The sequence below is a fragment of the Dasypus novemcinctus genome, chromosome 2 (genome assembly GCF_030445035.2).
Source record: "Dasypus novemcinctus isolate mDasNov1 chromosome 2, mDasNov1.1.hap2, whole genome shotgun sequence".
NCBI lineage: Eukaryota > Metazoa > Chordata > Mammalia > Cingulata > Dasypodidae > Dasypus > Dasypus novemcinctus.
In genome coordinates this window covers 147,015,005-147,032,287 of record NC_080674.1, presented here as the reverse complement: position 1 = coordinate 147,032,287, position 17,283 = coordinate 147,015,005, and the positions used below count along the sequence as shown (strand labels likewise).

At 42.3% G+C, this 17,283-nt stretch overlaps 1 protein-coding gene across 12 annotated transcripts in view; it reads left to right on the top strand.

The window, feature by feature from the left end:
* SIL1 (SIL1 nucleotide exchange factor) overlaps positions 1-17,283 on the top strand; it is a 336,574-nt gene that overhangs the window by 185,552 nt on the left and 133,739 nt on the right. For all 12 annotated transcript variants that reach the window (XM_023584479.3, XM_071218308.1, XM_058279470.2 and 9 more), the window contains one exon: positions 10,730-10,829. In XM_023584479.3, the coding sequence (XP_023440247.1) occupies positions 10,730-10,829 (100 nt within the window). The remainder of the gene's footprint in view (positions 1-10,729; positions 10,830-17,283) is intronic.

Genomic DNA, 17,283 nt, shown 5'->3' with positions numbered 1-17,283 from the left:
CTATTTTTATTTCATTTTTTTAATCTTTTTTTTTTAAAAGATATAGATCACACAAAATGTTACATTAAAAATATAAGAGGTTCCCATATATCCCACTCCCCACATCCCTCACTCCTCCCACATCCTCACCTTCTTTCATTAGTGTGGTATATTCATTGCATTTGATGAGTACATTTTGGAGCATTGCTACACAGAATGGATTATAGTTTATGTTGTAGTTTACACTCTCTCCCAGTCCATTCAGTGGGTTATAGCAGGATATATAATTTCCTGCATCTGTCCCTGCAATATCATTGAGTACAACTCCAAGGCCCAAAAATGCCCCAGTATCACACCTCTTTTATGATCTCCTTGCCTTCAGCAACTCCCATGGCTACTGTCTCCATATCAATGGTATAATTTCTTCCATTGCTAGAGGCACAATAGTTCTATAGTAGAATACCAGTAAGTCCACTCTAATCCGTATTTTATTCCCCCATCCTGGACCCTGGGCTGGTGATGTCCACAACTCCTCTAAATTGAGTGGGGGTTTAGATCCCACATGGCTGATGGATGGAAATCTCCTGCTTGCAGCTGTAGACTCTCTTAGTTCCCTGGTGGTGGTTAACCATCCTCACCTCCCTGTTACCTGACCTGGGTGAGTCTAATGAGCCACAGAGTAGGTATTACAACTCTGCTGAGGCTCAGGGCCCAGCTGGTACATAGATAGTCCAGAGATTCAAGTCACCTGAGTGTACACCAACCCCAGCACCAACCACAGGTTTCAGTAAAAGTGACAGAACAGGCATGCATAGAGAGGTCACATCTGAGTCCAACTCCATCACACTCAGGAACACAAATTCCAAAGCGGGTCCATTGACAAGGTGCTGAACTCCAGAGTCATCTATCATGACCGTAGGACCTAGGTGTCTCTGTAGCCCTGAGGAGCACCCCTACCTGGGGTTGTGTCTACTTTGGCTGTCTCTGAGATCCTACTGCGATGTGTGTAAGTGTGACCCCTCTGATGACTTCCCAACTCATTTTGAAGTCTCTTTGCCATATAAACTCAATTGTCTTTACCATTTCCTCCTCTTATTCAAGGTCTTTTTCTTGTATCACCAGCTGGTGCTTGGTAGTAATCCCTTGACTCCAGGGAGGCTCATCTCTGGGGGTCATGTCCCATGCTAGGAGGAAGGTAATACATTTACATGCTGAGTTTGGCTTAGTGGCCACATTTGAGCAACATGGAGGCTCCCAGGAGCCTCCTGAGACTTCTCAGGAGGTTACTCTTAGGCACCCTGCAGCTCTAGGCCTAGTTGAAATTTCAAGCACACAGGCTCATAAGCATAGTCATCAGTATCAAGGGCCCATCATTGGACCATCCTTTATTTATTTATTTTTTTCACACTTTCTCCCATCTTATTCCTTTTTTTTTTTTTGCCTTTATTTTTTTAATGTTACATTAAAAAAATATGAGGTCCCCATATACCCCCCACCCCCCTCACCCCACTCCTCCCTCCATAACAATAACCTCCTCAATCATCATGAGACATTCATTGCATTTGGTGAATACATCTCTGAGCACCGCTGCACCTCATAGTCAGTGGTCTACATCATAGCCCACACTCTCCCACAGTCCACCCAGTGGGCCATGGGAGGACATACAATTGGACCATCCTTCTTTACTGGTCTTTGCCCTTGTACTTGGAGATTGTTGCTTCTCCATTGGGAACGTGACAGAGTTCCTGGAATGGGAACTCAGCACTCCCTCAGTTGTCGTGTGAAACTCTACCACCTATGTCAATACCCAGCGAACATACGAACATATAATATATGCCCTATATGCATGCCCTGGAGAACTCCCTCCCACCCATGCATCCCCCATCAATGATACCCCACATCAGTGCTCCTCCCCTGCCATAGTTGAACCTCTGTGATCTAAAACTTCTTTAAAAATGAAGTCTAATATATTGCCAAATTGAATTAATAGGAAAATGAAATAGTAATGATAGGTGTAAAGATTAGAAATAGAATACACAATAATTTAAAAAACTAAAGTAAAAAATAAATTGGGGTATTAAAAAATGAAAAATATAAAAAAATTTTTTTTGACATTTTGCCTTTCACCACTGTAATAGGTGTTGCTCTGTATGTACAGTGCAAGGCAATCTCTTCCATTTCTTCCTGAGTGTCTATATCTTTTTTTTTTTTTTTAATTACATCTTCAAAATTTTAAGTGACAGTAAACTCACTTATAGAATACAGGGAATTCCCATATACCCAACATCAAACTCTTTTCCCCCTTTCCCAGCAATGATCTTTTTACATGTGGGTGTTACCTTTGCTGCAGCTGATGTACAGATATTGAAACATAGCCGCTAACCATAGTTCCATTCTGGTTTGCATTCTGGTTTACATTTTAGACTGTACACTCGTATAAATTTTTGGTTACATTATGGCTTACATTATGGTTTACATTTTAGACTATACACCTTTATAAGTTTTTGGTGATAATATCTCGGGATCATGCAGAACACTTCCATTGTTCCCCAGTTACCCCTTATTCCAACTATTCTATTCCTCTCTCCCCCTTCCCTTGAGGCCCACAGTAACCAAGCTTCACTGCTTGAAGCACAAGATTCATAGATACTTGCAACAATGCTGAGGGCTTGATACACTAATCTGTCCTCCCCTATTGGGAGGCACCCATGCTCTTGAGAGACACCCTTCTCTCTGTTTGAAAATGTCAGGCCTCCCCAGGATGGGGGCATAGCACCTTCCTGCTCACTGTATGGGTCTCCACCCACTGATATAACACAGTTTTTTTTTTAAAGATTCGTTTTTATTTATTTCTCTCCCCTCCCCCCCACCCCCACTTGTCCGCTCTCTGTGTCCACCTGCTGTGTGCTCCCCTGTGACCACCTCCATCCCCACCAGTGGCACCCAGAATCGGTGCCTCCCCTTGTTGCGCCATCTCTCTGCGTGCAGCGCCACTACTGGGCAGGCTGTGCCCTCTTTTGCGCTGGGCAGCTCCCCCTATGGGGCACATTCCCTGCGTGCAGGGTTCCCCCATGTAGAGGACACCCTGGCACAGCATGGCACTCCCTGCGCGCATCAGCACCACGCATGGGCCAGCTCCACACCGGTCAAGGAGGCCCGGGGTTCAAACCGCAGACCTCCCATGTAGTAGGCAGATGCCCCATCCACTGGGCCAAGTCCGCCTCCCTGATACAACACACTTTGACATGATGAGCACTCACACACTCCCTAAAAGCCTGCCCCAGGTGCACCCTGTGCCAGATGCCCCCTGTCAAACACATTATATCAGTAACCCTTCCTTATTAAATTTTCTAAAGAGTTTTCTCAACATTATAGTTTGAACTACATACCCGACAATTTCCTGTGTTAACTTGCTCTCCCCCAACTTTCCCCCCAATTCCTTGGACCATCTGACCCATCCTCCCAACCCTAGCCCCCTCAAGCCTGCAAAACCCAACCCAGTAGTATCCCTGTACCCCCATCTTATCCCTTCACTGCACAACTTCTTACCTCTTCTTTATCATAGATTTTTGCCTGTGTCAACGTTGGCTCACAACCTTCCTCTCCCCCCCTATTTCCTATAAGTCTATCTTCTAGTCTCTAGCTCTCTGAGACAGCTTGATTTGCTTAATTCATATCAGAGAGATCATGTCATATTTGTCCTTCAGTCCAATCTGTCCATTGATGAAAAGTTTAATCCATTTACATTTAAAGCCACTACTAATAATGAAGGACTTTCACCTGCCATTTTGCTAGTTAGTCTTTTTAAGTCTTATGCCTTTTTTGTCCCTCAATTCTTCCATTAATGCCTACTTTCATATTTATTTGATTTTTTTTTTGTTATTATATATATTGAGTCCCTTCTTGTTTCTATCGATATATTTTTCATAATTTTCCTTGTGGTTACTATCAGGTTAAAATTTAACATCCTAAATATATAACAGTCATATTTGATTTGATACCAATTTAACTTCTATAGCATATACATATATTGTTTCTATACCCCTCCTTTCCTCTTTTTTTTTGTGCTTTTTACAAATTACTGTTTTGTGCATTATTTCCAAAACCATAGATTTTATCATTACTTTCTATGCTTTTGCATTTTAGCACCTATAGGAAGTAAGAAGTGGAGTTACATGCCAAAAAATGCAATACAAGAGTGCTGGCATTTATAATTACCCAAATGGTTACTGTATTAGGGTAACAGATCTGACAGGATATGGATGCAGTCACCTTGATGATTTAAATCCATGAAATTTTCTCACAATACTGTCAGACCAGTGCTTGCTTGACCAAACAACTGGGCACCATAACTTGTCCAAGTTGACACATGAACTTAACCACAAATTACCTTAACTGGAGGTCTTCATTTCTTTATGCTGCTTTGAACCTCTGTCAATTGTTTTTTCCTTTCAGTCTGAAGAAATCCCTATAACATTGCTTGTGGGTGGGTTTAGTGGTGGTGAACTCCCTCAACTTTTTTTTTTTTTTTTTAACCTGGGAATGTCTTAATTTCTCCTCATTTTTAAAAGAAAGCCTCACCAAATATGAAATTCTTGGATGGGATTTGTGTTCTTTCAGCACTTTAGGTATTTCAATCCACTGTCTTATTTATTGCGTCCATGGCTTCTGATGAGAAATCAACACTTAATCTAATTGGAACTCCCTTAAACATAAGATGTTGCTTTTTCTCTTGCAGCTTTCAAAACGTTCTCCTTTCCTTTGCATTCGACAGACTGAGCAGTATGTGACAGGGCATATTTTTCTTCAAGTTTATTCCTCTTTGGTGTTCTCTGGGCTCCTTGGATATGCACATTCATATCTTTTGCTCATTTTGGGACTTTTTTTGTTTTGTCATATTTCTTTAACTATTCCTTCTGCCTGCCCCGTTCCTCCTTCTTCTCCTTCTGCAACCCCCAAAATGCATATATTGGTGTGCTCGATGGTGTCTCAGAGGACATTTAGGCTATTTTTACTTTTAATAAATCTTTTTTCTTTCTCGTCCTCAGCCTGACTTATTTCAAGTGTCTTGTTTTGGAGTTCACTGAGTTTTTCTTCTGCCAGGTCCACCTGCTGTTGAAACCTTCTTGGGAATTTTTTATTTCAATTCTTGTGTTCTTTAACTCCATTAGGTCTGTTTGGTTCTTTTTTAAAATTTCTTTCTCTTTATTGAGATTCTCATATTGTTAATTCATTGTTTTCCTGATATCCTTTAATAATTTCTCTCTGTTAATCTCAATCTCCTTGAGCATAATGAAGATGACTTTTTAAAAGTCTTTGTCTGGTATGTCCACAGTCTGGTGTTCTTCATTGATGTTTTCTAGATTTTTATCCTCTTTTTTTGTCTTATAATTTAGTAATATTTTGTTGTACACTGTACATTTTAATACTTTAAAATGTAAACTCTGAGATTTATTCCCTGAGTTGTCTGTTTCTTGAGTTTGAAACCACCTGATGATTTGACAGAGATTTTCTTGAGTATTTGCCCTCTTATCAGGAAGGTCCACCCTAGGCAAATTTAAAGTGCAGTGTCCTCACTGTCTTTTCTGGGCCTGTGTCTTGTCCTGGGCTTCTACCTGCTAGTGGCCTATAAAGAGTTTCCCTCTTTATAGGAGTTTGAATGCCCCCTTTACTTCCCAAAGACAGACATTCTCCCTTCCCCAGGTGTTCACTGCCCAACTTAGAGGAGGTAAGCTTTTGCCCCAACTGTATCTTACACTGCTTTCATTGTCTCAAGTTACTTTTGCCTGGGGGGCAAATTCTGGAGGGGTGGGGGGGATGGGGACAGCTGGAGAGAAGTTTCCCAAGTCAGTTTTTCCCTGTCAGAAGAAGGCCCGGGAATCAATAAGGGAGCACTGGTTGCTGGTTGGCCCCAAACTGCTCTGGAGAAGAAATAGGGAGGGATCAGGAAGGGTGCCAGGAACTTCTTCCAAGGCTCCCCAAAGCTGTGCTTTCTTTACCTATGCAGCAATTGTGGCCCTTCATCTGTCTTTTGCAGTACTGAGGAAGATTACTATCTCCCCCCTGCCACTCCAAATTGGTCCCTTGTCTGTTTGCTTGTTGTTTTTGCTTGTTGTTTTTTATTGTTTTTGCTTGTTGTCTGCTTGCTTTTTTCTTTAGCAGGCACTGGGAACTGAACCTGGGACCTCCCATTTGGGAGACAGGATCCCAACTCCTTAAGCCACATCTGCTTCCTGTTGTCTTTTTTTTTTTTTAAGAAGGTACCATGGATTGAACCTGGAACCTTGTACATGGGAAGCAGGTTCTTCACCACTGAGCTATACCTACTTCCCGTACTGTCTTTAAATCTCTTCTGCCACCTTTGTTTGGGGTGGGCTGGAACAGTGGCTGCCCTCAAAGCTGGGCCCTAGCAATCTGAAGTAGCTAATGAAAAACTATATTTGGTGATCAGCCTGTACTGACCCCATATCCTGGGGTAGTGGATTTTTCTGTCCCTTTCTGGCACCAGCAAGCTACACCAGGGTCTGGACCCCGCTGTAAGCCTGCTGTGAGAGTATGTTATGGGTACAGGTAACCCCCATGTGGAGAGAGTGGTTTACTGGTATTTACCATAATTTATCATCCTCTTCCTCCAGATCTTCCCTGGATGCTGTGTAGCGTTTTACTGGACTCCAGACAGAGTTTCTCAATAGTTAATTCCTGCCTGTTTAATAGTTGCTTTTGTTGAGAGACTGTTTCCTGGAGATTCCTACTTTGCTGTCTTCCTACAATTCTCCTTTATTTCATTTTCAGTGTAATAGATAGTCACTGGAGGCTTTGAAGGAGAGTGATTTGACCTAGTGTGATAATAGAAAGATCACTCTGGTTGCTATGTGTGTGGAGAACAAATTAAAGGTGGATGTAGCAGTTTGATATGGTTATGAATTCCAAAAATAGATATTGGATTATGTTTGTAATCTAGTCTGTACCTGGGCATGATTCAGTTATGATTAGGGCTTTGATTGGGCCACGTCATTAGGGCTTTGAGTCCCGATCCCTTGGTGGGTGGGGGCTCACAGATAAAAGACTTGGCAAAGGACAGGGTTTGAGGATTTTTGATGTTGGAGTTTGATGCTGAAGCCTTAAGCTGGCGACCCGGGAAGTTAGCACACAGAGGAAAGAGAAGCAAGCCCCAGGAAGAGAGGAACCCTGAGTCCAGGAAGAAGCAAGCCTTGGGAAGAGAGGAACCCTGAACCCAGAGAGAAGCAAGACTCTGGAAGAGAGGAACCCAGGAAGCCTGAACCCTCATAGACATCGGCAGCTGTCTTGCTCCAACATGTAAAAATAGGCTTTGGTGAGGAAAGTAACCTATGCTTTATGGCCTGGTATCTGTAAGCTGCTACCCCAAATAAATACCCTTAATAAAAACAAACCAATTTCTGGTATTTTACATCAGTACCCCTTTGGCTGACTAATACAGTGGACAACAGAGAAAACACAGAAGCCATTGAAACACCATTTCAGTAGCCCAGGCATGACATAATTGTGTTTAGTCTAGGATGTGACATTGGGGAGTGAGTGAATTTAGTGATTTAGTTTGGAAGTAGAGCCAACAGGGTTTGCATATGGTTTTGATGCAAGGGCTGAAGGAAGAGGGGTTGAGAGCAAAACCTCATTTTGGGATTTGTGCAAGTGGACACTTAGAGATACCATTTATGAAAATAGATAAGAGTGGGAGAGAAACAAGTTTATGAGAAGAAAAATCAAGAGCTATGTTTTAGATGTCATAAATTTGAGGTACCTTTTACACATTGAGGTGAAGATATTGGATGGGTCGAAGATGTAAATTTGGATATCATTGGCAGATAGAACTAAAGAACTAAAAGAGCTAGGGGAGTGTGGAGATAGAGAAAATTGTTCAGGATTAAACTTTGATGCATTCCTGCATATAATGTTCAGGTAGGAGAGGAGAAAGTAGCAAAGGAGTTGGAGACGGAGTGAGAAAGGGAACAGCCAGGAAGGGTATGGTAACAAGAAGCCAAGGAAAGAGAATATTTTGAGAAGGGAGGGTGACTGTGTAAATGCCACTTAGTGATTAAGATGAAGTTAGTGAAGGTTCCATTGGATCTGGCCATCTAATTTTTTGGTGATTTTAGTGTAGTTGTGGAGGCAGAATCCAGAAGACAGTGAATAGCAATGTGAGTAGGAGTCAAGAAGTGAGCATAGTGAGTGAAGCCAACGTGTTCACAAAGTTTTATTTGGAACAGGAGCAGGGAAATAGAAGATAACTGGAAGAGACTGTGGGGTCAAAAGAATGTCAGTATGCTAATAAAAACAATCTTATCAAAAGGGAGAGAGTGTGCAGGAGAGAGGTATAGTTATGGGAGTTCAAGGTTTTAAAAAGGCAAATGGGATCTGGAGCATAAGTTTGATAGGAGCAGGGATATCCATTATAACAGAAGGGAAAATAGAGAGTGATTCAGGTACAGATTGTTTATTGAGTTGATGGGAAAATGAGGGAATTCCTGCTGGTAATGTCTGTTTTGTCAGTAAAGAATGAGGCTAGATTGCCAGCTGGGGTGGTGTTTGTGTAGATTTGTGTGTGTTTTGTGTTTGTATGTGTAGTTGGGACTGAGAGTGAGTGATGATGGATTACGTGGGAGGGTGAAGCCTTAAGGCAGTAAACTGAGATACCAGTCAAGATAGGATTAGTTCTGACCACATTTTTTAGAGGTTGGAGGAGATAGTCTCTTCAGGTTATAGCCCTGGTTATGTAGCTGCTGCAAAGAGTGGGGGCAGGGCAGTGACATCCTCATTCAGTTTTCAGTGCATGGTGCTCTGTGGGAAAAGGGATTCTACCTCCTACTTACAGGATTGTGGTGATTTGAATGAAATACTACCTTTTTTTTTTTTTTCCTCCTCTTTTTTGAGTTACTGGGGACCGGAGATTGAACCCAGAACCTTGTATTTGGGAAGTTGGCACTCAACCACTGAGCCACATCAGCTTCCCTCAGTTAGTTTTTCATTTGTTTTGTTTGTTCGTTTTTTCAAGAGGCATGTGGAATTGAACCTAGGACCTCCCATGTGGGAGGTGGGCTCTCAACTGCTTGAGCCACATCTGCTTCCAAAATACTACTTTTATTTTATTATTTTTTTTAAGATTTATTTATTTACCTTTCCTCTCCCCATTGTTTGTGCTTGCTGTCTGTTCTCTGTGTCCATTCATTGTGCGTTCTTCTGTGTCTGCTTGTCTTCCTTTTTAGGCGGCACCAGGAACCGATCCTGGGACCTTCTGGAGTGGAGAGAGGCACTCATTCTCTTGTGCAGCTTCCTGGTCTGCTGCGTCTCTTATTGTCTCTCCTCTGTATCTCTTTTTGTTGTGTCATCTTGCTAAGCCACTTCTCCATGCAGGCCAGCACGCCTTTACCAGGAGGCCCCAGGAATTGAACCCTAGACCCCCTATACGGTAGATGGGAGCCAATCACTTGAGCCACATCCGCTTCCCCCAAAATACTACTTCCAAAGGATTAACACAGTACTTGACATATGGTTAAGTGTTCAGTAAATAGGAGTGGTTATCTATTATTAATTAGATTAGGAGGACTGAGGTTTTAGAGAAGACATTGTTTTCCCCAGGTCCTAAAGCATCTCTAGGATGAGTCAACGACTAAATAAGCAAAGCCTGGAGAGTTTGTCTCTTTTGAGAGTTGAGGCCTGCTTGGGTCTTAGACGGTGAGGCTGTTGTGCTCATCCTTCCTGAAGTAAAGCAGGCCAGTAGCTCCCTTCTCCCCTCCTCTGAAATATCCTGGGTTATCTTAGCTCACCCAAAGCTGGACAGTTTTGCCAGGTACACAGTCCATACTCCACACTTCCCTTTGTCTGCATCACCCTCGTTCTTACCTTTATAGCTGAACTGAAATGGGTACTGGTGGCAAAACCTTGACCCTGATGGATGCCCTCTCTCCAGTCAAGATGAATGGCTGTGACTTGGATCAGCTCCACGGGTCTTTGTGGGGATACCACTTGTAGTCTCAACTTCCTGAGATCACAGCTGCGTTGCTTCCTTTTCCGTTCTCCCCTTGGAGGTTGGCTGTGAAAGGTAGTTGGCCTTGCTTCTAGTCCTCGGTATGTCAAACGTATTCCGGTGCCAGGTTGACACATACTCCTGCATCTCCTCTGTGCCCAGGGTTTTTTTTTTTTTTTCAATGCATTTAAAAAAAAAATTTTTTTTTTTTTAAGATACATAGATCACACAAAGCCAGTGTGAATTTTCCAACCTAGTTTTGTAAAAACACGCTGTCTTGTCACACCAGGTCATGCACACACTGGGGCAGTTCAGAACCCTGTTTTTCCCTTTCCTAGATGAATATTTAAATAGGATGCATGTTACTCCCTGTGTCTGTGCCCACTGCTTTCCCAGAGGTCCTGCCCTGGCCTGTGCTGAAAGAACAGCATCATACGGACATTCTGGGCTTGTTTCTACCTGAGCAGCTGGCTGAGAGCTATCCTCCCTGGTGGGCTTCTGACCACCCCATGCCTTTTCTTTCTCCCTCATAAAGAGACTCCATCTTCAACAGTGCCTTTCCTCCCCACAGCTTCAATTTAAGGTCGTCCTCTTGGACTTCTGTCTGACCAAAGGCAGTGATCGGATAGTGCACTCAGAGTTAGAGCTGCCTACCTAGCTCCTCTTGGGGTGCCAGCCACCCAGGGGTCTTTTCTTTCGTGGGGAAGATAGTGCCTCCCTGCTGACTCTCAGCTTCTTTTTGGACAGGCTGGACATCAACAGCAACACCTACACATCTCAGGACCTCAAGAGTGCACTGGCAAAATTCAAGGAGGGGGCGGAGATAGAGAGTTCAGAGGAAGATAAGGTATGTGATGTCCCTTTCAGGGAGTTATTTAAGCCTGTAGGATGGCCTTGGTGTTTTTGCAGATAAGGTAATCACATTTTCTTGAAGCTTTTGCAATAAATGTGGGATAATAATAATGTAAAATAAGTTAAAGAACATTTAACACCAACTAAGAAGCCCTTTACAGACTATTTTAAAACCTAATGCTGGGAGCATTTCTGTCATAGTAAAAGGTTAGGATCCAACTTTCCATTACATGGTTGGGAAAATTGAGATACAGAGGTGGCCATACTTTCCATTATCATAGACATGAGGGGAAGAACAGAGATTAAAACTCTTATATCCTGACTTATCTTGGATTAGGCAAGCTTGTTCCAAAAGGACAGTTGTTTGGCCAGGAAGGAAGAAGCCTTGGTCCTTGTCCTTGTCCTTTAAACCTAAAGGAAATTAATTCCTTTTTCTAGACCTCTGCTTACTGAAATGTAGATCATGGGGCTGAGATAAGAGGATGGCTGAGGTTTCTTCTAGCTCTAAATTTCTCTACAAGGTCAAGGACTGAGAAGGGAATAGGGGCAGGATCACAGCAGACAGATGGTATGTAACCCCTTAGCTGTGCTCCTATAGTCAGGGAGGGCTTGTAGTACAGACCCATACCAGAAAGAAATCTTATTCTTAGGTGGATCATGCTTTCATGTAATGGGCAAAGAATGTCACAAATAATTCCTTCACATTTCCAAATGAGTCCTTTCAATCCTTGAAAGAATCTTCTTAAATAGCCACCTTGGAGACTTTTGACTCTAACTTTACCCTTCTCCTTCTCCTCCCAGACCCTTTGGCCTTTGTCTACCTTTCTACCCTTTCCCCAGAATCCTGAGCTGTCTGGGAGGGGAAACCTCAGGTTCTTACTGTTTGTGTGTTAATGGAAGAAGCTAGGTCCTTCAGATCTTTCAGAGCTAAGTATTTCTGAAACAAATGAATCAGTTTTGTTTTTTGGAGCTGGTATTGACCTAATTAAGATGTGTTAATAAGCAAGCCAAGTCATGTGTTTTTTTACTTAAGTCATTACAACTTTGGCATGGAGAGTACATGTGGTGTGGGAGGGGAAATAGCAATGGATGATGGAAGATGATGCTGAAATTCTGTCTTACCAATTTTGCATTAGCTGTGGGGGATAAGGAAAAGCAAATCCCCTACTTTGTGAAGGAGAGGACCAGAGAGGACAGATGAGGAGAGGAGAGGAGAAAGAGCATGTCTAGGAGCCTGGGAGAGTGACTGGTTTTCCTGTAGGTTGAGCTCATTCCCACGTACCACCATTCAAGTTCCCCTCACCATGGGCTCCATGGTGCTGATGGGAAAACAGAAATCAGTCCCTGCACCAAGTCTTCTCTGAAGATGGAAGACTTACTCTACCCTTTCTCTTTGCTCTCTCTTTTTTTTGGAGTGTAATTGGATTTTCTTTTCTTAGGGAATGGCATTTTATTTATTTTTTCCCCCATTATTCAGTCAGTATATAAAAGTAGGAATATCTATGAAAAGATTAAAAAAGTGGAAAAGCAAGAGATTATTTTAAAGTTTTCAGTTACTCTTTTTTTTTCGATGAAAAATAATCTTTCCCCTTGCAAGGGGAAGCTCTCAGTACCAGTACCCAGATGCAAGATGCCAAGTTCCAGCTAATTTAAGCCAGCTGCCCTCTTCTGAGGCAGGACTGTGTAACCTCTTTCTTTATTTTCATAGAGTTTGAATTGTTAGCTCCTTCATTTATGTGGTGGGTCCCAGGATACTTTTCTTGCCTTCAGTTGGAGCTCACCTGGACTGACTCAGCTTGGTGCCAGTGTGCTTGCTGAGCTGACTCTGGAAATGGCAAATCACCTGGCTTGAAGCAGGCTGGGGAATTTCTTACATGTCTGAAGATCCTGGCTGCAGTTGCCATCATACTTTTTGTTTATCCGTCTTTAAACCCAGCCTTTGTAATGGCTTACAAGTTGTTTCAGTTTGCCAAAGGGCTGCCAGTGCAAAGTACCAGAAATGGTTGGCTTTTTTGTTTGTTTTAAAGATTTATTTTATTTTTTCATTTCTACCCCCATCCCCCTTTTTGTTTGTGCTTGTTGTCTGCTCTTTGTGTCTATCTGTCTTCTTTTTGGGAGTCACCAGGAACTGAACCCAGGACCTCTCGTGGGAGGGAGATACCCAATTGCTTGAACCACATCTGCTCCCTGCTTGTTGTATCTCTTGTCATGTCTCCTCATTGTGTCATTTTGTTGCATCATTTTGTTGTGTCAGCTCACCATGCCAGCCCATCCCATAAGCTCGCTGTCTTGCTAGCCTTCTTTAGGAGGCACTGGCAACTGAACCCAGTACCTTCCATGAGGTAGGCGAGCACCCAACTGCTTGAGCTACCTCCACTTCCCAATGGGTTGGCTTTTATAAAGGGGAATTATTTGGGGTAAAAGCTTACGGTTCCAAGGCAGCAAAATATCCAAATTAAGGCATCAGCAAAGATTCTTTCTCACCAAAGCCAGCTGCCACATGGGGAAGCAAGATGGCCACCCATATCTGCCTTCCCCTCTAGAATCTCTCATCTCCCAGAGCTCAGCTAAGGGCAACCAGACATAGGGTTTGTCTCTTTCTGGGCCTCCTCTATCAGTCTAGGCTGCTCTACTTTATTCGTGAGTTCAGCTGCATGGTATCAGGCATATGGTTCATTTCTCCCTGGGCCTTAACAAATTTTTTTTTTTTTAAATAAATAAAACCAAACATTTATTTACACCAAAGATTTCCAACACTGGATCTTTCACATATGAATGACAAAGTATTATATATATACACACAGCAAGGGGTGGCAGGGCTGTAACAAGAGAGTTTATAGTTTTCCCACAATTACAGGTCTACTTTTCAGTTTCATTGGAGATAGTGGCTCTGTGCCTGCCCCTCAGATGAAACTTACATGACTGAGGGGACAGGCCTTCTCACTGGATGCCATGTGAAAGAGAAAAAGAAGGTAGAAAGCTTAAAATGAAGCTAAGTGTGGCCACATCTCCCATTAGCTCTTCAAGAGTTGCTAGCATGAAACCTATATAGACAATGTTTGTTTCTTTTGTAAAATGCAAGAATGAATGCCCAAGTAACTGAATACAAAATGGCCAAGTCAAAGAAAACTGAACACAATTCTACCTTCCCTTCTACCATTTATAGAGCACAGCGTGTTGGGAGATAAAAGGGAGGGATGACAAAGTGAGGAGTCTGGGATGGAAGGTATTAAAATTTTAAACTAAATTTTAAAATTAAAAATTACAAGTAAATTGGAATTAGGGTTAGGTCAATAAGACATGATTCACAATGAACAGAGGTTTTTAGGACCGCTCTGCAATTTGGATAGATTTTTAACATCTCAGTGCAACTAAAACTTGTTTCCACTAGATCACCAGGATAACCCCACGGAAACAATTCTGGAGTAAAGTGATGTAAGTGACTACATTACACTGTTCTTATAGGTTAGGTCCTCTCTTCCTCCTTTCCTTTCTGCCTCCTTCCTCCTTTCCTGCCTCCCTTGAGAAGCTACATTTTTGGGAATCTCTGGAGAAAAGCACGAGATACAAAACTGCAAGCTGTGGGCTGGTGGGGGAGCAATGGTGGGAATGGAAAGAAATCTCCACTCAAACGCAGCAGCCGGGATTGAGGGCCTCAACAATTTGAGCCTCTCAGGGGCTTCTCTCTTTGCAGCTTGGTTGTGGGCAAAACTATAGTCCTTTTCCTTATATTGCAGGATCCCTAGGGGTACTTCCTTTTCCTGTATTTTGTTTTTTATCAGACCCAGCAAGAGGGCTGAGACTCAACCTGAGCCATGCCTCATTGATGTAGATCAGTTGAAAGGGTCTCATACCCACAGGAATGGATTAGTTCACAAACATAATCTTTCTATTATTGGAGTCAGAAAATAATTTCAAAGTGCCACACAACTATGGGATCATGCTTTTGCCGTTTATAAGGACAATACTGTTAGATATTGGGCCACATCCTATCAATTGAGTGTTTTTCTGGTTTTGATTCTTTTGGAGAAGAGTATCAATTCTGTTGTATCCAGTGGTACCTTTGTAGATTTGCGTGGTTCAGTTCTTCTCAGGGCCCCTTGCTTCTTGGAAAAGCCTTATGTCTCCCCCCGCCCCCAATAGATGAGGACTTTTGTTGTTGAGTCTGATCCATTTATCCCTTTGTTATCAAACAGATTCCTTGGTGCATTATATTTTATTGTGTCAGCTATTGTTTACCTGTGTCATACAAATTGCTCCATTAAAAAATATGGCCTTCCTGAGCTTCTAATTATGGACAACATGGAATTGACTCATTTATCCCTATTTCTCCTGCAAAGATCAACAAAAAACCCTGGACATAATACACAAAGTAAACTTAGGAAGACTCTGAAAGGTGGAAGGAAGAAGATAGGCCTTCAGACTAGAGGAATGATATGGTAGTGAGTTTCCTGGGCTTTCTTTTTTCCCTCTATGTAGTCCAGACTAGGCACTGGAAAAGTCTGTAACCTGGAAATGCCATCAGGTGCAATTAAAAAAAAGCCCTAACAAAAGCCTGCTCTTTCTAGACAAAGGAACAAGAAAAGTATAGCCTAACAGACAAAAACCTTTTTGAGAATACCCACCCTACTTCACTCAAAGACTATGGGAACTTCACTCCCTCTACCAGTAGTGCCAGTGGGAGCTGTGTGGGGAGTCTGGACTCCATCTCCCTTCTGGCAGTAAGAAACTATTCCTCCACCAAGGTAATGCCAGCAGCAACTTAGTGGTATAAGGTAGTGTTCTGCTTCCTTAGTCAAGGGTGGTATTAGTGAGGGACAAGCAGGGGACTTGAATTTCTACCTCCTGCCTAGTAGGGAAGCCTAGACCTCCATCCCCTGCTCAGTGGTAAGAACCTACTCCCTGTTTCCCCTGCTGGGGTGGTGCCAGCAGAGGCCAAGCAGGGAACTTGAACCCTTATCCCCTGCCTTCAAGCACCGAGGTAGTGTTTTTGCTTTGCCCTGCTGAGGTGAATAAGGAGCCTGTCCTTAAGCCTTACCTATAGGCAAAAGGTAGTATGAGGCAGCACTCTTTCTTCCCCACTGGTATACTGTTAGTGGGTATGAGAATTTTTAATTTCCACTCCCATACTAGTGGTAATGAGGCTGTACTTAACTTCCCCCACAAAAAATGGCATCAGTGGAGGCCAAGAAAGGAGCCTGATTTCCACTACCATTGTCCATGGTAGCAGGTGATACTCTTTCCCCACTCAACTACAGAAAGGGGGGAGGATTTTGGAGAGGAGGGAGATAGAGAAATGGATTTTGAATGTGAAGTCCTGGGCAGAAGCCCTAGTGACCCACTAAGAACCTGACTAGAATTAACACAGCAACTGACAACTAAAATACAACCATGTGGAATATTGTCCAGGTTTTCAGATTGGCTTTTGAGTAGCAAACAAGAGAAACAGACCATAATAGTACTGTAGAGTCTCTGAAAACGAAATTGTCATTGGTGTCATAGCCCACGAAAGTAGTCCACAATCAGCACACCAACCCCAGAGTGACTGTGTACTAAAAAAGAAAGTTAAATACCACCCACAATCTCAAAACTTAATACCTAAAATATCAAGGATATAATAGAAAATTACTCATCATACCAAAACTCAGGAAAATCACAACTTGAATTAGAAAAGATAAGCAATAGATGTCAACACTGTGATGACTCAGAAATTGGAATTATTTAAAAAGGATTTTAAAGCAGTCAACATAAAATGCTTCAACAAGCAATTATGAACACTCTTGAGACAAAGGAAAACTTCAGAAAAGAAATAGAAGACAGAAAAAGGACCAAAAGGAAATTGTAGAATTGAAAAAAATAAACTCACTGGATAGGTGTTTTAGTTTCCTAGGCTGCTCAAAGCAAATACCATTAAATGGGTTGACTTAAACAATGGGAATTTATTAGATTACAGTTTTGAGGCTGAGAAAATGTCCAAACCAAAACATCATCAAGGTGATGCTTTCTTCATGAAGACTGGCTGCTGGTGATCCTTGGCTCCTCTGCCACATGGCAGGACACATGGCTGTGTCTCCTGGTTTCTTTCTTCTTTCTGGGTTTCTTTGATTTTGGCAACTTGCTTCCTGTGGCTTTCTCTCTGTGTCTGAATTCATTCTCTTATAAAAGACTCCAGTAAGAGGACTGAGACTTATTCAGATTGAGTGTGTCACATCTTAAATGAAGTAGCCTCATCAAAAGGTCATACTTAAAATGGGTCCATACCTAAGGTATGGATTAAATCCAAGAAAATATTTTTCTGTGACACACAGCTTCAAACCACAATAGGCTTAAAGCAGGGTAGTGATGACAGAGGAAAGAATCAATGGATTTGAAGACAGGCAAATAAAAATTATGCAACCTGAGTTACAGAGAGAAAATTGAGAAAAAGAACAGAGCTTCAGAGACCTATG